Source organism: Populus trichocarpa, chromosome 2 (genome assembly GCF_000002775.5).
Source record: "Populus trichocarpa isolate Nisqually-1 chromosome 2, P.trichocarpa_v4.1, whole genome shotgun sequence".
Lineage (NCBI taxonomy): Eukaryota > Viridiplantae > Streptophyta > Magnoliopsida > Malpighiales > Salicaceae > Populus > Populus trichocarpa.
The window spans coordinates 5,662,718-5,689,485 of NC_037286.2; the positions used below are offsets into that span (position 1 = coordinate 5,662,718).

Below are 26,768 nucleotides of genomic sequence, written 5' to 3' on the forward strand. Positions count from 1 at the left end.
TGTGAATTTATTTATTTTGTTCTAAATTATTAAAAATATATTTTAATATATTTCTAAATAAAAAATATAAATACCCTATAATATTTTTGGTTTCTTCTTTAGTCTCTTTTATGCTGCTGAACTAGAGATATAAACGAAATTATTGCTTTGCATGATGGAAGTTTGAGCTAATTACTTGATTGTTGTTTTAGCGGCTGGATTCTAATATAACGGATTTAAAAAAAAGAACTTTGCCCACATTTATTTTTTAAAAAAGTAGAATAGTATAGTTTGCATTTATTATGATTGGAACTTATAATTCACTATTCAATATATTGTCATTTTTAAAAAAATATTAAATGAAAAAAAAGGGAAGAGAAAAAAAAAATAAAAGAAACATCAAAACTTCAATTACGATATAAGTATTATTAGAAAAATTTTTACAAAACAAATCTAAAAATACTAAAAAAATCATTAATGATAACCCGAGTGGGTCATACTTGCCATCAATAATAAGTAAGTCGTCATCTTTTACTTTTGAGCGGCAAGAGTGATATGCTCGGGTCATTATTGATGATTTTTTTATGTTGTTGGATTTGTTTCGTCGATATTTTTTTTATTCACGTGGGATGTCCGGGCCAGCTTGCGCACACCTCAACTAATCTCCACGGGTTATGAAATTAACGACCAGGTAAGCCTTCAGTGACCATCAATATTAACAACCACAGCGTTCGAACCTGAGATTATAGGAGGAGCAAATCTTTTGGTCCCAAGCTCTTATCACTGGGCCACTTACTTGATGGTTTTATCGAGATTTTTTTAATAATACTAGTGGTGTTATAATAAGAGTTTGGATGTTTTTTCTTTATATTCTATCCTACCTATTTAATATTTTTTATATATAAAACCTGTAACTAGCACGATTGCACCTTCCAACCACCATGGCTCAGTTATAGTATCCACTGTTTGATAATTCAGCAATGGTCGGCATATCATCACACACGCTCCAAAGTCCAAATTGTATTTTCTTCAACTTATTACCCTCATTATCAGTTTTATGTTCAGTGGCAACCCAGTCAGCCGAATCATATGACAAGTCTCGCAATTTACCCTCAGAAAAATTTTAGGCACGTTTCCAGAACGTGTTCAAAGATGTGAAACTCGTGGCATCCTCAAGCCTCCACGGCATCGTTATTATAATGTCCTGTCTATCTCTATATGGCATCCATTAAATCCATGACATAGGTTTTAGGGTCAACCATACTAATCTATTCTAGCTTGTATAGTTGCAAATATCCTAATGAAATCGGATTTTTGAGTGCGTGGAGCAGTGACAGATATTGTTTTTGTTTTTTAAATTGTTTTTTTATTTGAAAATATATTAAAATAATATTTTTTTATTTTATAAAATTTATTTTTAATATTATCATATTAAAACAATTTTAAAACATAAAAAAAATTATTTTGAAGGAAAAAAAAATGTAAAACTGCAAACACCCCTTTATGTTATTTAAGGTGGCTGGTTTGCAGAATCTATGGCCATGCCTCGTTATGTAAAACTGCAAACAAACCCTTTATGAAGTGGTGTAGCATCATAGATTCATATTGGTTCATGATATGAGCTTGCATGGCTAATCAACACCGACGTCGTTATCATATGAATTGAAGAAAAAAACAAAACTTGGAACGGTGGATACGCTTAATTTAGAGATCAAATGCTCCTTTTCTTATTCTTCTGCAAACATGCTATCGAAACCAGAAAGTGACAGCTTCAATTTATAATAGCACCATTGATGAAAGATGTTCATGTTCCATTAGTGGCTGTCCTTTGAGAAAATATCTCAGTGTAATTTACTGGGCGTGCTTTAGTGATTTAGGTATGGGTTTGTTTTTTTACTGAGTGCTGCAGCTTGCTCACTAATTTGTCTTGCTTTTCTGGTTCTATGTGCTGTTTAACTGGGATTTATCTAAAAAGGTGCTGGGATTTCTGGGGTAAAGACAATTCGATCTATTAGGTGGGTGGATTCTGTATAATTTACAAAAGAAATAGTATTGCTTCTTCAAGCAGGGTTTGGGGGCTAAATTAAAGAAATTTTTTTATAGGAGCCCAATTTTTTATATATATTATTCTTAGGGTTAAAAATATGATTTGCTGAGAGGCAAGTCTTCGTACCCTGCCACCACCGTTGGTTCCGCCACTGAGTTCAAGCATGGATTGTTTCCCGGTGTCATTAAAATTAATCTTAGGCGGAAAGGACCCACTAATTTCACTTTTACCCAATCAAGCACTTTAAAACATTATTGGATAGAGCTTGTTAGTGCTTCATGCAACGTTGTTATATCCGCAATTATGCATCAACTGCTTTTCTTTAAACAAGATTAAATTCCTGAATTAATTCAGTCAAACTAGATTTAGTCTTTAAATTTAAATTTTTTAAGTGCAGTAAATTATTATTATTATTTATTGAAATGCCGAAGATAATTCAAAATTCAAAATGTTTTTTTTTTTTTTTTGTAATTCAAGGAAAATAAGATTTTTTTTTATTAACATAAGTATCCGGGCCAACTTGAATGCACCTTGACTAATCTCACGCCCTGAGATTTGTGAGATTTAAATTGATGATCTCTAGAAAACAAATTCAGAATCTAATCAATTGAGCTACACTTCTCAGAATTAAGTCAAAAAAATGTGAATCAAAATATATTCATCTTAATTTACATAATTCATGTTCAATTTTTTAAAAATGAGGTTATAATAATCCATGCATGCAAGGATGCGAAAAACAAAATGGAATGCATCTCAAACCTGAAAACACAATAAAATACTTCATATTTAAGCATCAACTAATAATTGAAGGTCTGTTTTTCTACGTATATGCGTCAACATAACTTTACAGAGAAACACTGTGGGATGAGTCAAATGGCTGCTGAAAAAGTTTCTTCAAACCAGACAAGCGGCATGCTCCTTTGCACTATAAATAGACCACTACAACTTCACTAGTTAGCATGCAAGTCCTACAAATACACAAACACCGAGACGGCATAGAGAGAGAGAGATGGCAGGCATTCAGCAGCAACAGCTAGTAAATGATACATTGCCAGCATCATGGGATGGATCAAGCAAACGAACAGCAGCTGTTAATGTGGAGGGGCATCCTCGACCTTATATTGATCATGAGCTTAAAGACCCAAGTCACCAGGTCATATATTTGTGTTTAGAAAAAAAGATGTTTAAATTGATTTCTAATTAAATTTATAATTAAGCTTATGTTGCCAGCAACATGTCTAAATCTTTTTTAATGACTAGAAATCTGGATGGAGGAAGTTTCTATCATATGTAGGACCTGGTTTCCTCGTTTCATTGGCTTATCTTGACCCTGGAAATTGTAAGTGCACCTCTACTCATGTTCTGTGTCATCAGTTATGTACTGTATCTAGGGCTGCATGATTTATACATAGTTTTATGGTGGCATGTAAACAGTGGAGACTGATCTGCAAGCAGGAGCTAATCACGGATATGAGGTAATTAAGAGAGACAAACATTAAAAAAAAAAAAAGGAAGAAGAAGAAGAAGAAGAAAACATAGCATAATTTTCTTTGGCAATGAGAAAATCAGCATGCATGCCTGGATAAATTCACTAACCGGCCAGTGGTGATGGTATCATTTGGTATCTTCAGCTGCTATGGGTAGTGCTTGTCGGATTGATCTTTGCTCTCACAATCCAATCACTCGCTGCAAACCTTGGTGTCAGCACCGGTAAGACATTTAAACGTTTGATTATCTCAAAAAAAATTAGGAGAGAAAGAACATGTTATATCCTTAACCGTACGTGTTAGAACTTGGTATTAATTCCACTGTACTCTTAATTAGCTTAATTAAGGATTTATCATTCTTTCAACTAGTGTTGATTATCACATTAATCTGGCGTGGGAATTTTAGGAAAGCACCTGTCGGAGCTATGCAGAGCTGAGTACCCACGACATGTCAAGTATTGCCTGTGGTTGCTAGCAGAGATAGCTGTCATGGCTGCCGATATCCCCGAAGGCATGATTTTCTAACTCTATTATTTTAAATTAATCTTGGATACTAATATATGTCATTAGTTGTTGTTGAATGCTATTTTGAGACACATATACATCTCAGTTTTGGTTTTATTCTCCACTTTTAGACTGTTAAAACAAACGAGTTGAATTGCAACCGATCAGTAATTAGAGAATAGCTAATAGATTTCTAACGTAGAATTTCCTATTTTCTTTACAGTGATTGGGACAGCTTTTGCCCTAAACATATTGTTTAATATCCCAGTATGGTCTGGAGTTCTATGCACTGGTTGTAGCACTCTGCTACTCCTCGGCCTGCAGAAATATGGTGTAAGTTATATCATTAACAAATATATACAAACTATAGTGGTGGTTTTATTTCTAGCCTTTATTCTTGGCATGTCAAGTCTTGAGTCTTCATGAGTTCTTGGCTGTATATGCATTTGTGGTTTCAATACACGAATGTAAAGTAAAAATGTTTATGGTTACATGTGTGCTTTTCCTATTTTTAGTGCTTTAATTATTATTTTGTCAGTCAACTATTCCAGCTCAAGCTTTGTTCCTATCCAAAACAAAAATGGTTTATAGTTTATTATTACAACACAACTACAGGTAAAACAAGTTGTCTTCCCTGTAATCTGCAAAGCTTCTCGTTATCATTGGCACCAAAAGATTAATCAATTGATGAAAGGTTCTTACAGGTCTTGAAGAAGAAAATTAAATTGCATTTCTACTCTCTTCTGAGATTTTCTTTCTTAAGAAAAAATTACTTTGTGTCCAGGTGAGGAAGCTAGAGCTGTTAATAGCAGTGCTCGTGTTTGTTATGGCAGCATGTTTCTTTGGAGAAATGAGATATGTAAAGCCTCCTGCAACTGATGTGCTTAAGGGCATGTTTATCCCCAAGCTGTCAGGCCAAGGATCCACTGGCGATGCCATTGCCCTACTCGGTGCCCTTGTCATGCCGTAAATTCGATCCTCAAATATGACTACATTATTATAATATAATGTCCAAGTTTTTCAACTAATGGCTCTATTTTAATGATAAATCACTCACTTGTCTGTTTTCTCTAACAGGCACAATCTCTTTCTCCACTCTGCCCTTGTTCTGTCTAGGAAAACACCAAACTCTGTCCGTGGCATTAACGTAAGCCAAACAACGAAACAGTATTATCTTGTAGAGACATTTGTTAAGGTCGGCTCAGGTTTGTTCACCTGAGATCGACATGTGAACATATAATTAGTAAATTCAGTTTACTCTTACTATTTTTATTATACTAAATATTTTGCTTCTTCATCTTACAGGATGCTTGTCGCTATTTCCTGATAGAGAGTGGGCTCGCGCTGTTTGTAGCATTTTTAATCAATCTCGCAGTCATCTCCGTATCTGGGACTGTTTGCTCAGCTCAAAATCTATCATCTGAAAATGCGGATCGATGTGGAGATCTCACCCTTAACTCTGCTTCCTTCCTTCTTCAGGTTAAAATCGCATAAAAAGAATGGTTACCGATACTCATGTTCAAGTGTTAAGTTCTTACAAATAACTCTTATTTTGATTCTGGTTTGGTTTCACAGAATGTGTTGGGAAAATCAAGCTCAAAAATTTATGCCATTGCTGTATTAGCTTCAGGGCAGAGCTCCACTATCACGGGCACTTACGCAGGACAATACATCATGGAGGTCTCTATCGACAAAAATAAATAAATTAAAACCCAAGTATTTGAGCTTGACTATTCAGAATTTCTTTAGATGGTAAATAAATTACTTTCCGGCGGTGTAATTTTCAGGGTTTCTTGGAACTTAGGATGAGAAAATGGATTAGGAACCTAGTGACTAGATGCATTGCCATTACACCTAGTCTTATTGTCTCCATTATCGGTGGATCGTCAGGCGCGGGTCGACTAATCATCATTGCATCGGTTAGAAAAACTGATTACGTCAAACTAATCTAGTTTTGTATTTATTTATATCCATTTTCAAATGTAATTAATTGTCACAATATTTCATTTGGCTCTGCAGATGATTCTTTCTTTTGAACTGCCGTTCGCTCTTATCCCACTTCTTAAATTCAGTAGCAGCACCACCAAGATGGGGCCACACAAGAACTCAATCTATGTAAGTTATTATTATTATTTTTTAAAAGTGCAAGTTGTACTTTATTTAATTTATTTTAACTTCTTAATTACTTAGAACTACAGTGTAAACCGACCTGCTAAATAAATTAAATTTCTTTTTTACATAAATTAAGATTCAACAACTTCTTAATATTTATATACTAATCATTTTCCTTGTTGTGAACGCAGATTATAGTGTTATCATGGATTCTGGGTCTGGGAATTATTGGCATCAACATTTATTATCTAAGCACAGGCTTTGTGGGTTGGCTAATTGACAACAATCTACCAAAAGTTGCGAACGTTTTCATTGGAATTATAGTATTTCCTCTGATGGCAATCTATATCCTTGCAGTAATCTATTTAACCTTCAGAAAGGACACTGTGGTGACTTTTATGGAGCCAAATAAGAATGACCCCCAGCAACAAACTAACATGGAGAACGGACTAGCCAAATCTACCGAGGGCCCGGAGATGGTGGATCGTGCACCATATAGAGAGGATTTAGCTGATATCCCTCTGCCAGAATAGAGGGTGTTCAGAGCTAGAAATCCAGGTTCCTTCGTTACTGCATGACAAGACACAACTCGTAAAATCGGGGTTAAAAATGATGTGTTATATGAAGCCTTCTTGTTGAGTTGAAGTTACAAGTCTTACTAATACTTCATCGCACCCCTTTTTGGGTCCAAAAATAGCAGGACTCCTCGCCTGTAAATTTTATGGAATGCTCTTGAAGTTGTAATGTTGAATTTTATTTCGGTAAAAATGGATCGAGGCCATTATCATTGCCTTGAACAGTCAAGTAGTTTCGGGTCGCGATCAGATATGGAAGTGTAAGTTTTTGTTTTCTTCTGTCTCCGTACAATATTGAGGTTTCCTTGATTTGACCTCAGAATAAGATCTTCTCCCATATCTAACAGTTCAAGTGAGGTAGCTCGTCTATGGTTTCTCTGGAGGCGTCATTGCATTATTATAAGGGACTCCCTAGGAATCTCTAAATTTGATAAAAACTTATCTCAGATTGCAAACGTTTAGCTAAAACTTGATAGAGGCCATGTTCGTGTTCAATTGCAGAGGACATTCTGTTAAGATTTAAAAAGTGTAATTCAACCTGCATAATCTCATTTAAAATATACAGAATTCCTAGCAATTTTCCCAGAGAAAATGTTCTTCCTGTTTTCCTTTAATTTCTCCCTGGCTCTTTTTCATTAAACCTTTTCCTGTTTTTCCTTTCAATCCTAATTAATCTAGTTTCGGAAGGCATGAAAGAGTTGAAAAGAAATGAATTGAGAAAAAACTTAGACTTTGTACATAATTTTTTTTAAAAAAATAAAAGAAACAAAGAAAGAGAACAATCTCTTTATTAGTTTATCAAAATACCAAAGTCTTGCTAAAAAATAAACACTAGTTATAGGCCTAAACTCTATTTTTCAAAAAGAAAAGAAATCCTAAAAAATAATTATAGAATTTATCAAATATTAGGATTCTTAAACTAGATAAGAAAAAAAAAAAGCTGATGCATTAGTGCCAATCCATGCAATGCAACAATCAATAGGATTGAAAGAAAAATCAGAAATGAATTGAATGAAAAAGAGCTTGAAAAAAAAATCTATATATGTATGAGAGAAAAAAAAAACAATCTCTATCTTAATTTATTAAAATATAAAAGGTCGTTAAAAATAAACTAAATAACTATATTTATATTGATCCTACATAAACTTTAATCTTTTAAAAAAATCTTAATAAATAATCATAAAATTAATATAGAATCTCACTAGCATTAGGGTTTTTAAATGAATAAAAAATAAAGTTTATAAATGAAATAAAAATAACTAAAAAATATTTATTTTTTAAAAGGTTAGAAGGCAGTCACATCCCTCTTTTCCTTTCCTGGAAAAAATGAAAAAAAGGTTGTCTTTCTTAAATAAAGCAAGATGCTTTCGGATTTAAATCATAAGAATTCTTCCCACAATTTGAACATGTCCCTTTGGTTTAACTTGGAGTCTGACTTGTGACAAAACGGCATGTGGTGCCAGCTTCTTATTGGTTTGGAGTTCCAAACAAGGGTTGCTATTCATTTTGGTAGAAACTCGGTATTTTAACAAGTTTACCTTCATAAAAAAATGTCAAATCGGTTCCACCCCTTGATCTGCGCTATAAATAAGAGAGCAGTTCATTGAAGATTTAAGTTAAATTGTGAAGACAATGGATAGTGTAAGAGAATTGATTTTATGATCATATATCCAAACCCAAAAAAACCCCTTCTCTCTGAGAGGTAAAGAAAGTGAAAAGGAGAGATGGCAAGCTCACAGCAGGAACAGCAAGCGTGTGAGATTGCTCCAGCATCACGGGGAAACAGCAATCGTATAGCAGCTCTTAACTTGGATGGCCAGTCCCCACCTTGCATTGATGATTATGACCAGCAGGTCAGTATCATTCTCTCATTTTCGGGCTTCTTTTCGACTCACTTTCATATATTTTGGTAAACTTGGAAGGAAAATCACTGTGTTTCTTTTAATCTACTGTTTTGACGAATATTATATATAGAAACCCGGATGGAGAAAGTTCCTCCCCTACGTCGGACCCGGTTTTCTTGTTTCATTAGCTTATCTGGATCCTGGAAACTGTAAGCCTCTGTCCCCTGTCTTCAATTCTTCCTCTGCAGAGCTTTGTGCGTCTCGTTAATAAACTAACGGTCTCATGCGAACTACTTGCAGTGGAAACAGATTTGCAAGCAGGAGCCAACCATGGATACGAGGTAAAAAGAAAAGAATAAGAGAGAACGCTTCATTGATTGAGAGAATTAGCACACAAAAATGTGGACTGATAAAAGGTGATCATATCTGATATTTTCAGCTGTTATGGGTGATCCTTATTGGTTTGATCTTCGCTCTCATAATCCAATCCCTTGCTGCAAATCTTGGTGTGAGCACCGGTACGTAATTTAATTAATTACTGAAGTGAAAGTAACCAGCTATAGTTTGTTTCTAAGCAAAATTTCATATAGTTAAACTAATGATGCATTAGATTCTATAATTTACTACCAGTACTAGCATTTATTTTTGTGCTGCGGCGTTGGGTTTTCAGGCAGACACCTAGCTGAGTTGTGCAAGGCTGAATATCCAAAGTACGTGAGATGGAGCCTGTGGTTGCTAGCAGAGGTAGCTGTCATAGCTGCTGATATACCTGAAGGCATGTATAAATTCGACTACCATTAAAGATTTCCAGGATAGAAGTTTAAATTTTCAACAGGTTATCACAATTTATACAGCGCATTATCTAACCTTTTTTTTTCGAATGTATATATGTTCGGACAGTCATTGGAACAGCCTTTGCGTTAAACATACTATTCCACATCCCCGTATGGGCAGGAGTTCTCATGACTGGTCTTAGCACTCTCCTGCTTCTTGGTCTCCAAAAATATGGGGTAATTATTCTAGAAATTATTCACTGAATGAAAAAATAAATAAAAAATCTCTCTCGTATATTTTCTTCTAAAAAAACTACTCCTGGAATATGTAAAATCCATGCTTCTTGACTTTCTCAATTTCAGAGAGTATTTCCATTACTGTTGATGCCATGATTCACCAGCTTTTACATGATGGTGTAAATTTGACAAATAAATGGGATGATCTTAATTAAGAGGAATTGTTTATGAATGTGATTGCAGCAATAAATATGGCCTCCGATTTTCCTTGTCGAAAGAGACGAGGACTCTTGCCTCGTTTCTTAATCTGATAATCATCGTCACCAGCTATTTCTCAACTTGGACGTTCTCTCATGTATAAAATTGCTTAATCCATTCAATCGTTATGAATCTTGTCGATACATGGGTGTGAATTGTTCTATGATGCCAATTCTATTTTTTATTTTTCATTGCGTCGACCGTTTCAAAATAATTAGAAAAGAGTGTTTACTTTCATAAAATAACTTTTAATGTTTTTTTATTCTATAAAAAAATAGAGAGTTGGAAAACATGTTTTCTTAAAAATCAATTTTCATTTCCAGTCAATAATACCGTACCTGCTACACTACGTACACAAAGTCCATTAGTGGCGGCCTTCCGTATGATCAAAAGGACAAAAAAATAAAAAATAGTGTCGACATTTTGTACGCTGTTGTCGTTTCTCAATTCCAGTCCTGAAAATTAAACTAGAAGCTGCCACGAAATCTTTTTTTTTTAATTTCAATAAAGACACTTGTAAGTTATTCCTACGTACAGATTACCACGCCATGTTTTCTTAAATCTCAACTCTTTTATGGGTTTTGTCTGCTGGCCAGATCAGGAAACTGGAGCTGCTGATATCAGCGTTGGTGTTTACAATGGCAGCATGTTTCTTTGGTGAACTTAGTTATGTAAAGCCTCCAGCATCTGGTGTGCTGAAAGGCTTGTTTATCCCTAAACTGTCAGGCCAAGGAGCCACTGGTGATGCCATTGCTCTACTCGGTGCCCTTGTCATGCCGTGAGATTCCACCTTCTATAAATAGAAGTTTTATTATAATCATGGGGCTGTGCTGCCATTCTGCAATTGTTCAAGTGCCTAATTTTGATAGTTACATCACTAACATCCATTTTTTTTCCTCAATAGGCACAACCTCTTTCTTCATTCCGCTCTTGTGCTTTCTAGGAAAGTGCCCAATTCTGTTCGTGGCATCAATGTGAGCCGGCACTAAAAACAGATGATTAAATTTTATGTTTTAACTCGTGATGATATGTTTGGTGAGGTGTAATAAAACGTGATGCTCGTTATTCTATTTTGTTTTTTCTATGTACAGGATGCATGTCGATATTTCCTGATAGAAAGCGGATTTGCACTATTTGTAGCATTTTTAATCAATGTATCGATTATCTCTGTATCGGGTACTGTTTGCTTGGCCAAGAATCTCTCACCTGAAAATGCTGATCAGTGCGGTGATCTCACCCTCAAGGGTGCTTCTTTCTTACTCAAGGTACAGATGGTTATAGTTAAGAATATCTACGTATGCACACGAAATTAATATTAATCGTAAGATCTGAGGGATCAACAATTGCAGAATGTGCTGGGAAAGTCAAGTTCGACCATTTATGCCATTGCGTTATTAGCCTCGGGACAAAGCTCTACAATAACAGGCACTTACGCTGGACAATACATCATGCAGGTTCATAATATTACCATCTTAGTGTATGATTCATACTTGTGAATATTTCAAAACTTGCAGGTTTATTTTTTCGGTATCTAAATTTCTCAGGGTTTCTTGGATTTGAAGATGAGAAAATGGCTTAGGAACCTAACGACTAGATGCATTGCCATTTTACCAAGTCTCTTTGTCTCAATTATAGGTGGATCATCCGGGGCAAGCCGGTTAATCATCATTGCATCGGTAGAGAAAATGATAATTATGTTTCCACAAGTCATGTTAATTTCATAGTCAAGCTAATTGTTACTGTTATCTATAATTTATGTTTTTTTACTTGTTCAGATGATATTGTCATTTGAGCTCCCATTTGCACTCATCCCACTTCTTAAATTCAGCAGCAGTAACCCCAAGATGGGACCGCACAAGAACTCAATTTATGTAAGCTGTATTTTTAAACTTTTTTTTTTCTCTATTTATATAAGCTCTTCTGATTTCCTTCGATTGAAATCATGTCGCAATGTCTCCTCGAGTGGTCATTTGTAGTGGAATTTGCAACCGCAGCACCTGATACACCGCTCATTTACATTTTTGCAGATAATTGTCATCTCGTGGACTCTGGGATTCATGATCATTGGAATCAATGTGTATTATCTAAGCACGGGATTTGTGGGCTGGCTGACTCATAACAATCTGCCCAAAGTTGGAAATGTGATTATCGGGATCATAGTCTTTCCTTTGATGGCAATATATATTCTTGCTATCATCTACCTAACCTTTAGAAAAGACACTGCTGTGACATACATTGACCCAGTGAAGAATGATCCAAATCTTGAGGCTAACATGGAAAATGGGCAAGGAAAATCTAACCAGGAAATGGCATTCGGTCGGGTACCTTACAGAGAGGATTTAGCTGATGTCCCACTGCCAGAGTAGTGGGACAAATCAAGTGCGCCGGTAGCCATTATCATTTTTCATCTGTGAATTATGAGATTGAGCTTGGTTATTAGAGCAGCTAAGGGTTACTGGGTTCCCTGTTCCATATATATCCACGTACGTATATCATGCCTTGTAGGCTTATATCACTCATGCCACTAGCCTTTCCTGCTCACTTATCGCTTTACTTTTCCAAAGACCACCACTGCAAGACTCCTTTACAGAAAAAGGAAACTCCTGTATAATTTCCATGAGATGTTCAGGACTTCAGGTTGTCAATCCACGTTTTATATCTATGTAGTTAAAGTACTCGCTACCCTCACGCTTTGTTATTTTTTCCTTTCAATTTCCTTTCCTTTTATTTATGGTCACAGGCACATGGCATCGATAAATGGAATGGAGTTTATTTCTCATCTGTGTATTGAATGAGATTAATTTTTTTTTAATCTAAAAAAAATATTTAAGTAAAAATATAGTTTGTTCAAAAAATTCAAGATGATATTTTTTTAAAAAATACTGAGACAACAATATATTAAAGCAATATATTAAAATGATCTGGATTAATTTGTCAAATTTATAACTCACGTTATGAGATCATGATAGCACAGTATAAAGCAATTCGAAATAGATTATAAATCTTAATTTTCAATAAACTCAATATTAAATGATAAAATTGATAACATAAAAAAAACACAAAAACAACTTAAGTTAACATGCTAAACCTACGACCTAATTCATGAGACCATGATAACACTATAAAAGGTAAATAAAACAAATTACAGAGCCTAATTCTCAATTAATATAATGTTGAAAGATAAAATTGAAAAAAAAAACTAATTAAAAAAAGGATACAAATAAAATAACCTAAGTCAACTTGGGTTAACTCACCAAACTCATAAGCCGAGTCATGAAACCAAGACAATCTCAAAGAAAGTAAACAAAAAAATAACTCAAGATAACTCGGATTAACCTGTCACATCAGTGATCCAGATCATGAAATTAGGATACCTCATAGAAATAAACTGAAAAAACGATCCAAGTCAACCCGGGTTAACCTGTCAAATCTGTGACTAAAGTCAGAGACTAGGATAACTAATAAAATGCAAATCAAAACAAATTGTGAAACTTAATTCTCAATTGACTCATTGTTGAAAGATATAATTAGGGAAAAAAACTAAAAAAAAAAGACACGATAAAATGATTCAAGTCCACCTAAATTAACCCGTAAAATATATGACCCGTGTCATGAGACCGGAATATTCTTATAGAAAACAAACATAAATAAATCATAAAATTTAATTTTTAATAGCTCAATATTGATAGATAAAATTAAAAAATATATATAAATTTAAATTAATAAAAAAAATTAAATCAACCAACGTAACCCGCTAAACATATATCACATGTTAAAAACTAAAATAACTACATAAAAAACAAATCATTCAATCTAATCTTAAATACAATAATCATTAGACCTAATCTTTAAATAAACCAAATGTGCTAAGTAAAAAGCAACACCTCTTTTAGGTTTTATTAATTAATAATTAATGCGAAGAAAAGAAATAATGGCGAGGGAGACGCAGGAATTGCATAATGAATCATTATCGCACCTATGGAAGAAGTAACAAATTGGCCAAAGAGAAAATAGAGAAGGATTTATTTACTAATCTGCAAAAGAAAAGAACCATATAATATAGTCGTCTGATGCCATTTTCACGACACATTCTATATTAAAGATTATTTGTTCTGAAAATAATTTTTCCTAAGTTAATGGACAACGCTCATAATTCGATACAAACGCTACATCACCTTAATCTGTTACAAGCCTACAAACTGCACAGAATAATTTATATTCAGATCAAAACTACAGCGCAAGACAGATGAAACGTTCTTGGCTCCATCCTTTTTCATCTTTGACCCCAGCTGCAGCACAGATTGTGAGCAAGTAACCAGTGGAACTAACCATAAAACTCCACAGCTACATCACTTTCTCCGTTTCAACCTAAGCCAGAACTAGGGCCTGACACAGATCTCGGCATTTGATTGAGGTTAGGCTGTGAATTTCCAGGGGCGTTGTACATGACATTCGATGGAGCGGACGAGGATGGCTGTATAGCTGCCATGGGCAGCCTCGGCCCTAATGGAAACATTGGCTGGGGATGTCCCCGTTGCAAATATGACATGTGAGGATGGACTTGTTGATTGTTGTGCGGATGGGTTGGATTACTGTTGCCATATCCTGGAATGCTTGGTTGTGAAGAGGAGGAAGGCATCACCTGCTGCCTATTGTTGCCCACATTATTGTTAACCATCGAAGGAGCAACACCAGCTGGGTTCACTTGTGAAGTGACTCCAGCAGGTCCTATCCGGGTAGATAGCATGCGGACCCGCTCAGCAGCAAACCGTTGCCTTGTCTTCTCCACTTGCTCGCACTCTCTCATTAGAAAGGTTTCCACTTCAGCAAACTGCTTCAGCTTAAGCTCCAGTCTCTTCAACTGTAACCATATCAAAAACTTCTTGATGTGTTAATCATAAATTATTACATGGTGAAGCCTAACAAATTTCAGTTTCACTATAAATATGCAAGTTAAATACAAGTGATATAAGCATAGTTATGTGGCTTGAGAAAATATGTGCAACCAACAAAAGAACAGCATGTTTAAGGCTATCCCCAGAAGGTTCATTAGTGCCCTCTTGGACTTGAAAACACTAGCAAAGGTATAAATATACACATACTAAAAAGATGTTTGGAAGTGTGGTAACGGTTGTTTTTCAAAGTGTTTTTCGCTTGAAAATACATCAAAATTATTTTTAAAAAAAAATTATTTTTGATATCTACACATTAAAACGGTTGAAAAACATAGAAAAAAAAATCAAATTTTTGGGAAACAGGAAACGCAGTTTCAACCACGTTCCCAAACGCACACTAAGAAAGAAGTAACATGGAAAATTAAAGTAAAGAAGAAGGTAACATTGGCAGCAGCTCTACCTGATGATTTATGATATTGGCAGATAGTCTCTGAATTTCCCGCTCTTCATGATCAGCAAACAGTTTAGCCTTTGTTGCTGCAGCAGCAAGGCCAGCTTTGGCAGCAGCTTTAACTTTTTCAGAAGACAATGGAACAACCTCGGCCCCATTTTGACCCCGTGAGCCATGCTGGCCATCTTCTGAAGAAAGATCCACAGAAATATTTTGCTAACGTTAGATGAAGGAGAGGGAAAACAGAGCGAGGAAGAGCAATATAATTAGAACACTGAAAGCAACTTATGGCCACCTTTTTGTTGAATTGAATTTGCAACTTCTCCATGAAAACCACCTTCTCTACCATGTAATCTCTCTGAATCCATCCTTCATAAGGGGGGAAATTAATTGAATTCAACAAGGATAGAAAACATGCAAGCATAATATATGTATAAGCAAAAAAGAAAAAAGAAAACCCTCCACTGCATATTATTTTCACCAGTGGAACAGAAGCCATGCTGACGATACCAAAGAACTTTTATTAGGTTCAAAGCATAGCTACTCAACAGTTGCTAATACTAAAAGGAGAAAGAACAGCAGAAAGATATTTATCCTCTGTGAATCAAATTGACAAAGTCCCAAGAAATCACATGTATACACACACCCTGTAAACCTTCAAAGTATTCTAAGATGAACATACACCTACCTGTTATCCTCAGACAATGCTGCCAAAGATGCATGAGCACAGGCTGCAGCAACTCTTGGTCCAACAGCAGAGGCCAGAAAAGCAACCTACAAAATTTTCCTTTGGTTAGATGGATCCACAAAAAATCCAAGCTAGAAAGCTTTTGAAAGATGTCCATTTCTGCAGTGTAATTCCACCATTCACCAATAACTTCAATCATAATTTACCAACAATAAACCTATATTCCTAAATATATCTCCATTCTCCGCTCTTCTTTCCACCAAATTAATTTGTTCAACCCTTTAAAAGTAACTGCTGCCAGAAAAACCTGCAACTTGGTCCAATTAATTCAAGCAGATTAAACATTTTGCTCACAAACATCAATCGATCAATCCAACCCCAATTCAACCAACAAATTGTGGACCCTAGTTTTGTAACCCCAAACTCCAATATTTCACTTTTACCAAACCCTAACACCACAAAACATAAGGAAATACCACTGGATATACTGCACAACACTGCCAATACCTCATATTTCCTGCATCTTCTCTTTTTATTAGATGGGAAAGAAAAGTCAAAGTTGGCAGAGTTGGTACCAAATAAATTGAGGCCAAAGCAGGGGCCTAGCGGGGTAGAAACAAATGACCACGTGGATTTTTGTATGAGAATTAAGGACAGAAAAGAATTGATCATTAAAATGGGTGGTGTTAGATACTTGTTAATTGAGGATTCATATGTAAGAGCCATTCTATAGAAATGAACCTAACAGAAGCAGAAAGGATGTCGCATCAAACATCTAAACAGACGCTGGAAGTGTGGTCTCTAAATACACTGTTGCGTTGAATTAGAACAGTTCATAGACTTGATTTTAGCTTTTATGTTTGCTACTAAATACTAATGTCTTTTACCATTCAAAATAGGAGTCAAATAGCTATTCACAGGAGCTTTATGATGAAAGAGAATGAAGCTATAAGCTATCCTCTGAATATATCCTGAAACTGAAGAGGTAGTGAGATTCGATCCACCTTGTTCCTAGGTTATTTTTTCCAAATATTCAGGAGGTCTAGCTTTGATTTTTTTTCATTGTTCAACCACCCACATGATAAATAAAGAATGTGGAAAACACAAAGAACAAACACCAGAATCCACAATGAGCATACAGCAAAGTTAATTATTTAAGACCTCCAGGGTTACTACTGAAAACCCCAAAAAATGTGAGAAAATATATAAAATTAGCAGATCATTTTAGCATGAATGCATTGATAGCCAAATTGAATTTTTTATACTTCGTAGACTTTCGTGTGAACATATAAACTGCACAAATAAAGATAGTGACCTACCAATGCCATAACTGGATTGCCAGAATTTGCAAAAGGTAGCCTATTTTCAGCATCAGCACTTCGGAGGCAGGATCCTACAGAAACAAAGAGAAATGCGGCCACATAATATTAGAGATACATCACCATTATTTTGAAGTGATAAGATCATAAGCAAATGAAACAGCTGACAGGTCACCATTTGAACTTGAGTGTGGTCTTCTGCTATCATCTCTACTAGATGGACTGGGTGGCTTGGACATTCTTGGAACTTCAATATTTTCCAACAGGCCATCCTCTACAGGCAGACGCAGAAAGTGAAGGATGCATTGTGCTTTTGACTTGGTTCCAACATGTTCTGCAATTTCATTCCAATTCTCATTGTAAATCTCCATTGCCTCAAGGAGAAGTAATGTTTCCTGATCACTCCAATTTTCTCCATCTATATCACCATAATCTTTTGTTGAATCTACCTTAACAAAATCTAAGCTTGAATGACCAGTCACAAATCTCCCCTCATGGAAGCAATCAGAGCATAGTAGTATATCAACCTGTTAAATTAGATGCTGATCAGCAATAACGAATCAACAAAAAAAAAATAACAGAGCGAGAGAGAGAGAACTTAAATCAGGGTTTCAGTTTGACTGAAGATTTCCAAAGGAATTTCCAGGTTTTGACCCTATGTGTATATGGATGACTTTGGAGATCTCAAAATTAAGTCTTAATAGAAAGAGCTTGCAGGGAGCAAAAGGGAAATCCAGTATGGATAGAACAACATAACAGTGACAAACTGATGCGGGTAATAAGCAAAAGTAGGGACAGAGGAAATGAGGATTTACCTCCTTTTGTGACTGGTAGAAAACAGAGGGAAGAGGCTGAGAACAACAATTGCAGCAATTTTCAGATAAGCACTCTCTAATTCTGTTGTCCAGGTCAGAGAAATCATCACCATGACATGAAAATGATGAATAAACATCAGCTGCCTTGAGCCTACATCTGGGCTTGTCAAATTGGATCAAACTATCAATAGACTTTAAGGAAGCTGACGGTACATGAACCTCACCATTTGGATCCTCCCTTAAATAGGACCCCCCACTCCAGGATTCGCAACTTGGTGGAGCTGCACAGTAGTTGATAATTCCCCAATGATCAAGAAATCTAAAAATTCGAGTTAAATCTTCAATGTCAATACTGACTACCAATCCTTGACAATCAGAAACTGTGAGCCTCTTCTCTGGATTCTCCATATATTTAGCAACAATGCGGTTTCTACACTCCATGTATTTCTCTGGTGTGTGATCTAAAGATTTTCCAGAGAAAAAATGTGGCACCACCTGTCTCTCCAGTCGATTAACCGAGAGCGGTGAAAACCAATCTACTCCCCGAGAAGCACAACAATAACATACCAAAATCAATAAAAGTATGAATAAAGTACAGCTAAAAAGGAGTTCGTATAGAATATCAATTTGTCCCCCACCGAAAAAGCAAAAAGCTAATAATCATGGAAATATTAAGAAAAAAGATGTTCAATATTTGTTATGAGAAGTTATATCTAAGTTAAGGTCCTCTAAATGAGACCAACAATTACGATTGCAATAAATACAATTTGCCTCTCTATTTTACTAGGTAAGCCCTTCATATATTTTCCAGATAAACAACCAAGCCCCAAAAAAATCAAATCCTCAAATTAGCAAACAAACAATGAAATCCCCCAATTACTGTTTCTTTTTCCTCCAATATTTAATACTTAAAAACCAAAAGCAGCTGAAAACCTCGAGTTCAATACCACCACTCAAACCAACTTTCCATAGCTAAAGCAAACATAAATTCATCTTCCAAACTCTAATTAATCACACAAAACCCTACCATATCTATCTCAACAGTAATAATGAAACACTCACTTCAACATGAACATCAGCAAGGAGGAGAAAAACCTAAAAATAGACCCAAAAAAATAATTTCACACCTGAATGCATCGGAACCACATGTAATCTACTCCAAAACCTCTTCACGACACCCTTTCCATCCATAATCTGCGGCGGCGTCACTACATACCCCGAATTCCCTCCATCACTCCTCTCCAAATCACTCCCAACACTCTCCGCTGTCACAGCAGACACCGCCTGCAGCTGCCCGTACGATACATTCTCCAGATTCAAAGTTAATTGGCCTCTATTACTGCTTTCTCCAGCTAAATTGAACCTCTCGGCCGCCACAATCGCCATCACAGACGCATGAGGGCGGTTCACAGCAAGCCGAGTGACCGGAGGGAAATCGCATATGCGGACCCCGCCGTCAGTTAAAACCTCGGTCTCTTGAGGGTTTGGATCGGGTCCGTTGGGTTGCTGATGTGGGTTCGGGTCTTCGGAATCTTCTCTGTAGACGATGTTATTGTTATGGTCGTCTGCCTCAACCGCGTCGTCGTCGTCTTCGGGTTCTTCAGGTTCTTCTTGGTGGTGGTGCTTTGGTGGTTTTCGAGTGATTTGAGAGTCTCCTCGCTTTCGCCTTTTCCATTTGCCCCTTCCATCTGTCGAGATCAAAGCAAAGAAAAGAAATTAGATAGAAATAATTTGCCTGTTGGGTGGAGGGAGTAATGATAGCAGTAAATGTTTGAATTTTAGAGAGGGAGAGAGAGAGAAGAGGGGTTTTGGGGATTTGTGGGAAAAGAGAAGTACCTGAAGCAGGGAAAGAAGGGGAAGCTGGCATTGTTGGAGTAGAGGGAAATGTGGAGATTTGTGGGGTCTTTGATTGGTTGAATGGGAATCAAAGGAATGGAAGTGGGAGAGAGAGAGAGAGGTGATCTCTCTCTTCTATCTATCTGATTGTGAGCCTTGCGCTGTTGCTTTGTTTGGTCTCTTGCAAAGCCAAGTATCGATTTGGGGCATTTCGTTTCTCTCTCCCCCCTCTCTTTCGATCTTGTTTTCGCTTGTCTACGATATATTTTAGCTCCTGTAAATTCACCATTATTACACTTCGGTCTCTGTAGTTTCTAATTTCTTGATATCGACTCCTTGCTCGTGATATTTGAAAATGTAATTTTCCATGTTTTCCTCTTCACATTTTCCTCTTGCGTTTCTTTTCCATGTGATAATAAATATGACATTAAAATACTTCAAAAATTAATTAGTTTTATTATTAAAAAAATGATTTTCTTATGGTATTTTTTTATATAAAAACTATATATAGGGACTGGTTTGAGCCCCACTCCTTGTGAATGGCCTCTGAATATGACTTCTTGTTTTTATTTTCCTTTAAAAAATGGAAATTTGGAATTTAAAAAACCATTTTCTGTTATTTTTATTTTTATAAAAATATTTTTCTCAAGGAACCTTCTTATCCGTCCTTGTGATGCACATGCCCTCTCTTGTTTAAGTATTATTCTTTATCATAGTATATATTAAAAAAAAAGTAGGTATTATTCTCTACATGCATGCACGTTTCTACCATGCAACACAGCCAAAATGTATTTAATTTTATGTAATAATTTATCATTAACAATCATGCATAGTATGACAAATTATTTTATTACTCCAAATAAAATCTACTTGATTGTCACTTTGAAACGTATTTTACCATTAAAATAAAACTATGAAATAATGCATGTTTTTCTTTTATGATTTTATTAGTATCAGCATAATACTTTCAAGATTTTTTTTTATTTTAAATAATTTTCAAAATAACTTTGGCTTTCAAACATCTTTTAAATTAATTTCTAGAATTTTACTAAGTAATTTTTTTTTTTTTTTCTGGGGTGGGTGGGGGGGGGGGGTCCAAAAACTTAACGGACTCGGAAGTCTCGTGAGTCAGGGTCCAAAGTGAGATTTTTTTAAGGTTGGTACTGTAAGAGTTTAAAATATAAAGGTCGAAGTGGAACATTTGTGAATCCACAGGGGTGAACGTGTAATTTTCCTTTTTTATCATTTTCTTCTTTCTTTTATATGTGGGTTTTTCGTCTTGTACTGGCTGCTGACAATGTGTAGCTGTGGCGTAGTGTGCCAGTGTCCGCTGAGCGACACGCGAAATAGGGCGTGGATGTGCTTTCATGTTAAAAGTGGATGGAGAGTGGGTGACACGTGCTCGAAAGTTTTGTTTCTTTTATCAAAACGGTTTTCTTTTATTTGTTTTTTTATTCAGTTTTATTGCTAATTAATAAACTTGTATTTATTGTGATAATTAATATGTGTTTGGTAAGGTGGTGTTGATTTTTTAAAAAAATATTTTTTATCTAAAAGTATATTAAAAAAAATTTATTTTTAATTTTTAATTTTTATATTAGTATATTAAAATTACAAAAACTGTTAAAAAAATATAAATTTAATATTTTTTCAAATAACATATATTTTTAAAATGTATCAATATAACAAGTGCAAATATTTCCAAGGTTCACTGTCCACAGAGGCCCAAACAGTATTTTTTAAAATTTTAATTTTTTTATTAAAAATTAATTTTTTATATATTTTAAATTGTTTTAATACGTTGATTTTAAAAATAATTTTTAAAAATAAAAAAAATATTTTAATATATTTCAATATAAAAATAATTTTAAAACATATCCACTACCATACTTTCAAATAATTTTTTTAAAGACAGAGCATGCATAACTTCGTCAACCCCGCCACTCTGGAGGGAACGAATAACTTGGACCATCTTCTCAGCACCAACGATGAAGCGAGCCAGACCTCCGCCGCCGCTCACCACCACCAAATAATCACTAATACCAACTCCATCAACCCCGCCACTCGTCCAAAAAACAACAAAAGTTAATTTTCAAACCAACAAACTGGGCCCCACTCAACCTGACCCAGTCAGAACTCTCACTCCCACTCACGTTCCCTACAGCATAGTTATTAAACCCGGCCCGGCCCGGCGGGTTGACCCGGGACCCGGTCGACCCGGGGCCTGGACCGGGCCGGGTAATACAAAAGACCGGTGCAAGGAAAAAACCGGCCAGACCCGGCCTGACCCGGGCGACCCGGCCAGACCCGGGTGACCCGGCCTGACCCGGGTGAGACCCGGGATATATATACTAACTCACCTGCTAAATTTTTACCCTAATTTCCTTCTCTGCCGTTCAAAGTTTGATTAATTTTAATTCGAAAGAGAAGCTCGATTCCATTGCTATATCTTGTCATACTCTTGTAGGAATTTGTAATTTGCACCAGTAATTCAAAAGAGAAGCTCGATTCCAGGTGCGTCCTCTTTCTGCTTCACAGTATTTAAGTTTACAATTTATACTCTTTTCCCCTTGCGTTTCCCTTTTGAATTCAAACCTCTCAAAGCATGAAAGCAATATTCTGATGATGGATTGTTGATATTTGCTTGTGAATGACACCAAATAGTAAGGAAAAGGAGCGTTCTTTTACTGCTGCATACCAAGTAAGCTAAAAAGTAAAATGAGTCAACAAAGAAGTAACTGTGGTGGCATTTGTGCTCATTTTTTTAATGATAATCGGTTGAAAATAGATTTTCAACTTGAAAAACTTCTATTTATTTAATTTTTCGCCATTACTATGGTGGTCGGAGCATTACATAGCCTAGCAGATAAGCTATTTACTGTGATGTTGTAGAGTCGAAGCATGAAAAATACAAATTTATCTCAAATTCTTTAACTTAAAAGGATCAACGAGAGAAGTTATTAGTGTTCTAGCTTTTGGGACGTATTGAAGTAATTCCCAGCTAGACCCAGAAGGTGGATGGACGTATGATCCCAATGAAATTATCCCAATAATCCTCTGACTCTTGCTCCAACAATATTCAAATGGGGGTGATGACCAGTTTGCCTTGCATGCTAACATGATTAACCCTCTCTCTCTCCACAACCAAAATATATTATAGTTTTTTGCAATATAATATATATTTCCGGAAGATTCAAGTTGGGTGCCAAATCTTGAGAGTTGAGATCCCTTACCTTTTTGGAAAGTTACACGAGTTCCCTTTGGGATGATTTCAAGTTGAAAGGGCATTGGGGAGAAGAACAGCGTACCTTATCTGCATAAGTTGCTCAATCAATTTATACAGTATATGCTGGGTTGTATGAGTTTTTTTAAGCCTACAAGAATTTTCGGATCTTAATAATTTTTTTAACATTGTTTATTCTGCCTCCTATTTCTTTCAAACTCAAGGCGTGCTTCTTTTTCCCATTTTCTCTTTATATCTCTTTTGTTCTTCCCTTTTCTTTTCATGACATATGCTTTCAATTGTGTTGAATAACAAGTTAACGACCAATAAGATAGATTATTTGCTTTCGTTGGGTTATACATACAACTGCATCAATTTTCATTTTGTTTAATGTTGACTTTTGTGAAGAGATATAAATGGTGATATATGTTCTCAATTAGGAAAGTAAGAAGCAGCCAACACATGCAACATTTTTATTCATCATGTTAATTTGATTTGATTTACTATAGGTTTGTAAAATGGCTTCTCAACATGGTAGCACTTCAAATAACACTCCTTCAACTACTCAATCATCTGAACCTTCAATTTCTATATCAACATCAAGTGGTATAAGAGGAAAAACAGATTTAGCATGGGGTCATTGCAGAAAAGCTCCTGAACTTAGTGTGGGATGTAAGAAAACCAAATTAGTATGCTTATATTGTGCCAAAGTTTTTGCGGGTGGAGGTATTAATCGATTCAAGCAACATTTAGCTGGAACTAAAGGAGAAGTGGAACAATGCCGCAAATGTCCTCCGGATGTTCGTCATCAAATGCTTCTGAATCTTCAGGGGAATGTTGAAAAGAAAAGGAGAGCTAGAGAAATGGAAGCAGATTTCAATCCGTATAGCTCTAAACAAAGAGAGCATGAGGAGAGGATGATTAGACAATTAGAGGATGATTGTAAAGGCGATGATGATGATAATGACGATGATGTTGTTGAAGTTGATGGTAAGAAGCTAATGTTACCACCGAAGGTTGCCAATAAAGGAAAGAGTAAAATCACTGGTGCTGTTAAACAATCGTCTGTAAGATATGGAAAACAGAAAGAAAATATAACATTAGGGGCATATTTTATTCCAAGAACAACTCATGGTGCTCAAAAGTCTCTCCAAAGTTGTTGGAAAAACAAAGAAGCTGTCGAACGATGTGATCTTGCTATAGCAAAATGGATGATTGATGCATGTGTACCATTCAATGTTGCAAACTTTGTTTACTATCAACATGCTATAGATGGTATAACAGCCATGGGTCCTGGTTATAAAGGACCAAATTTCCATGCTCTTCGTGGTTATTACCTAGCAAAGGCGGTTGATGAAGTGAAGATTTTTGTTGAGAGTTATCGAGAAACTTGGAAGAAGACCGGTTGTACATTAATGGCTGATGGATGGACAGATCAAAAGAGGAGAACTTTAATTAATTTCTTAGTATATTGCCCTAAAGGAACTGTTTTTTTAAAAACAGTAGATGCATCAGAGGCCTCAAAGACTGCTGTGTTGTTGCATAAATTATTTAGAGAGGTTGTTTTATTTGTTGGGCCTGAAAATATTGTGCATATGGTGACTGATAATGCTTCTAATTATGTTGCTGCTTGCAAGTTGTTGGTGGAAGAATTTCCTTCAATATTTTGGTCTCCATGTGCTGCTCATTGCATCAACCTCATACTCCAAGATGTTGGTAAGCTACAGTCAGTTTGTTCTGTTGTTAATCATGCTTCTAGTATTACAAAGTATATTTATAATCATTGTTATCCACTATATTTGATGAGGAAGTTCACTGGAGGGAAAGAAATACTTCGACCTGCTCCTACTCGCTTTGCTACTAATTTCATAACTTTGCAAAGCATTTTAGTACACAAAGATAATTTGAGAGCTATGGTGACATCTAGAGAATGGGTCTCCTCTGCTTATGCTAAAGATAACAAAGGAAAAAGGTTTGTTGATAATGTATTGAACTCTATGTTTTGGGAAGAATGTACATCAATTGTACTAATGACCGAACCATTGGTTCGAGTTCTACGAATTGTTGATAGTGATGATAGACCTGCTATGGGATATTTATATGAGGCTATCCATTCTGCAAAGGAAGAAATGTTGAGGAGATTTCAAAAGAAAAGAACTAAGGTGCAACCTTTCATAGACATCATTAACAATAGATGGGATGGACAATTGTATAGGAAGCTTTATGCAGCGGGATTTTGGTTGAATCCTCGATTTCAGTATGATGTCAATCTAATGGATAGATATATAAACACCATTTCCGGACTTCTAGATGTTGTTGAGAAGTATGCAAATGGAAATGCAATTCTACTAAGCAAGCTTACAAGTGAAATGAAGTTGTTTAGAAATGCAGAACATGACTTTGGTAGAGTGTCTGCGAAAAATGATCGCACCCTTTTACCTCCAGGTATGTAATTATTTTCATATTCAAAGTAATTTAAAAATATTATCTTGATATAATCTAACTTATTAATTTTGTATATAGATGAATGGTGGGTGTTGTATGGAACTTGTGCTCCAAATCTCCAAAAGCTAGCTATACGAGTTTTAAGTCAAACTTGTAGTTCTTCAGGATGCGAGAGGAATTGGAGTATTTTTGAGCATATCCACTCTAAGAAGAGAAATCGATTGGAGCATCACAGACTTAATGACCTAGTTTATGTCCACTATAATCTGAGATTAAAACAAAAGTATTTTCTTTTCTCTAATTCTTCAAAAGTTATTTATATTATTACATAGCATCATTGATACTTATATTGTGTACTTTAACTTTGATTTTGTAGAAATTATTGGAAAGGACGGAATTATGATCCAATTAATTTTGAGGCATTTTCTGACACTGAAAATTGGATAGTAGAAGATGATCCATCATCTTTAACAACTGAAGAAGTAGAGATCTTTCGTCGTGATTTATCAAACATGACTATTCAAGATACTTTAAATGAAGGTAATGGAAGATTTGATCTTTCACTTTGTGTCATGATTATCATGTTTATTGATTAAGTATGTTTCAATTGTAGATTTGATAAATATAAATGAGATTGAAGATGACTGTGATGATGAAGATACACAAGAGCATGATGATGTTTCAATAGACATTAATGAGGTTGGCTCAATTCCATTGGTATTTGATTCAAATTTTGCTCCTATGGACACTGAAGAAGTCAATGCCTATATTCAACCAAAGTAAAGATATTGTGTAGAAAAAATATGATTATTCCAAAGAGGTCTTGTACTTTACCATTTTTTTCTTTTTTTTTTAATTATATTAGTGTTAAGTGTTCAACATATTTTAAAATCTTTTGTTTTCTTTATGCAGCTGAAGATGTTGATTTATGGATTCTAATGCAAAATGGAGTTAAAATGTTGATTTATGGATTATAATGCAAACTAGAGTTGAATGTTGCCACCTTATTTTTATTATGTTAAATGTTTGTTTATTTGAAGATAAATGCATTGTCTAATCTATTAATGCTAATTAATTATGCTAGTACATATGTTAATGTGATATTTTATGTTAAAAAAATCATATTAATGTGTGTTTTTGTTGTAAACCCGGGTTGACCCGGGTTGACCCGGGTCAACCCACAAGACCCGTGACCCAGTCATTTTACCGGGTCAACTACCGGGTCGGGTCTGATAACTATGCCCTACAGGCCAAACCTTCCGTTTGAAACAAACCGGTCC

General features: G+C 35.4%; 4 protein-coding genes across 7 annotated transcripts; 3 read left to right on the top strand and 1 right to left on the bottom strand.

Annotated features, from left to right (window-relative positions):
- The first annotated feature begins 2,977 nt into the window (after positions 1–2,977).
- Positions 2,978–7,054, top strand: LOC18096210 (metal transporter Nramp5). The gene is made up of 13 exons (XM_006386303.3): positions 2,978–3,179; positions 3,287–3,365; positions 3,461–3,501; positions 3,658–3,736; positions 3,920–4,024; positions 4,241–4,350; positions 4,802–4,983; positions 5,095–5,164; positions 5,323–5,496; positions 5,593–5,697; positions 5,805–5,936; positions 6,037–6,132; positions 6,321–7,054. The coding sequence occupies exons 1-13, from the start codon at positions 3,036–3,038 to the stop codon at positions 6,660–6,662; spliced, it is 1,659 nt and encodes a 552-aa protein (XP_006386365.3). The 5' UTR covers positions 2,978–3,035; the 3' UTR covers positions 6,663–7,054.
- Positions 7,055–8,148: 1,094 nt separating this feature from the next.
- On the top strand, positions 8,149–12,595 carry LOC18096211 (metal transporter Nramp5). The gene is made up of 13 exons (XM_006386304.3): positions 8,149–8,557; positions 8,679–8,757; positions 8,849–8,889; positions 8,988–9,066; positions 9,219–9,323; positions 9,449–9,558; positions 10,413–10,594; positions 10,721–10,790; positions 10,908–11,081; positions 11,166–11,270; positions 11,361–11,492; positions 11,592–11,687; positions 11,844–12,595. Exons 1-13 carry the CDS (start codon positions 8,429–8,431, stop codon positions 12,180–12,182), a joined length of 1,641 nt encoding a protein of 546 aa, XP_006386366.1. The 5' UTR covers positions 8,149–8,428; the 3' UTR covers positions 12,183–12,595.
- Positions 12,596–13,811: 1,216 nt separating this feature from the next.
- On the bottom strand, positions 13,812–20,051 carry LOC18096212 (SWI/SNF complex subunit SWI3C). 4 transcript variants are annotated; one of them, XM_024595475.2, is made up of 9 exons: positions 19,821–20,051; positions 19,112–19,672; positions 17,985–18,520; positions 17,345–17,696; positions 17,170–17,243; positions 15,851–15,936; positions 15,458–15,531; positions 15,172–15,347; positions 13,812–14,695 (listed from the first exon to the last, which is right to left on the bottom strand). In XM_024595475.2, the coding sequence occupies exons 1-9, from the start codon at positions 19,849–19,851 to the stop codon at positions 14,180–14,182; spliced, it is 2,406 nt and encodes an 801-aa protein (XP_024451243.2). In that variant the 5' UTR covers positions 19,852–20,051; the 3' UTR covers positions 13,812–14,179. The 4 variants fall into 4 exon arrangements, with proteins under 4 accessions (XP_024451243.2, XP_052306573.1, XP_024451242.2 ...); XM_052450613.1 differs by having other exon boundaries at positions 13,812–14,677; positions 19,821–20,050; XM_024595474.2 differs by having other exon boundaries at positions 15,172–15,350; positions 19,821–20,050.
- A 3,469-nt stretch (positions 20,052–23,520) lies between these two features.
- On the top strand, positions 23,521–26,302 carry LOC18096180 (uncharacterized). Its single transcript, XM_052450346.1, has 4 exons — positions 23,521–25,488; positions 25,567–25,771; positions 25,865–26,028; positions 26,102–26,302. The coding sequence occupies exons 1-4, from the start codon at positions 23,562–23,564 to the stop codon at positions 26,269–26,271; spliced, it is 2,466 nt and encodes an 821-aa protein (XP_052306306.1). The 5' UTR covers positions 23,521–23,561; the 3' UTR covers positions 26,272–26,302.
- Positions 26,303–26,768: the final 466 nt, after the last annotated feature.

Bases quoted from the DNA above. Each gene is read 5' to 3' on its own strand.
- LOC18096211 (XM_006386304.3), top strand. From the start codon at position 8,429: ATGGCAAGCTCACAGCAGGAACAGCAAGCGTGTGAGATTGCTCCAGCA. The intron at 9,067-9,218 runs GTACGTAATTTA...TTGGGTTTTCAG, and splicing joins AAATCTTGGTGTGAGCACCG to GCAGACACCTAGCTGAGTTG. The intron at 9,559-10,412 runs GTAATTATTCTA...TCTGCTGGCCAG, and splicing joins TTGGTCTCCAAAAATATGGG to ATCAGGAAACTGGAGCTGCT.
- LOC18096210 (XM_006386303.3), top strand. From the start codon at position 3,036: ATGGCAGGCATTCAGCAGCAACAGCTAGTAAATGATACATTGCCAGCA. The intron at 4,984-5,094 runs GTAAATTCGATC...TTTCTCTAACAG, and splicing joins CTCGGTGCCCTTGTCATGCC to GCACAATCTCTTTCTCCACT. The intron at 5,937-6,036 runs GTTAGAAAAACT...TTGGCTCTGCAG, and splicing joins GACTAATCATCATTGCATCG to ATGATTCTTTCTTTTGAACT.
- LOC18096180 (XM_052450346.1), top strand. From the start codon at position 23,562: ATGGCTTCTCAACATGGTAGCACTTCAAATAACACTCCTTCAACTACT. The intron at 25,772-25,864 runs GTATTTTCTTTT...TTGATTTTGTAG, and splicing joins AATCTGAGATTAAAACAAAA to AAATTATTGGAAAGGACGGA. The intron at 26,029-26,101 runs GTAATGGAAGAT...TTTCAATTGTAG, and splicing joins TCAAGATACTTTAAATGAAG to ATTTGATAAATATAAATGAG.
- LOC18096212 (XM_024595474.2), bottom strand. From the start codon at position 19,851: ATGCCAGCTTCCCCTTCTTTCCCTGCTTCAG. The intron at 18,521-19,111 runs GTGTGAAATTAT...CTCGGGGAGTAG, and splicing joins TGTGGTTCCGATGCATTCAG to ATTGGTTTTCACCGCTCTCG. The intron at 15,937-17,169 runs GTAGGTCACTAT...AAAATTTTGTAG, and splicing joins GCAATCCAGTTATGGCATTG to GTTGCTTTTCTGGCCTCTGC.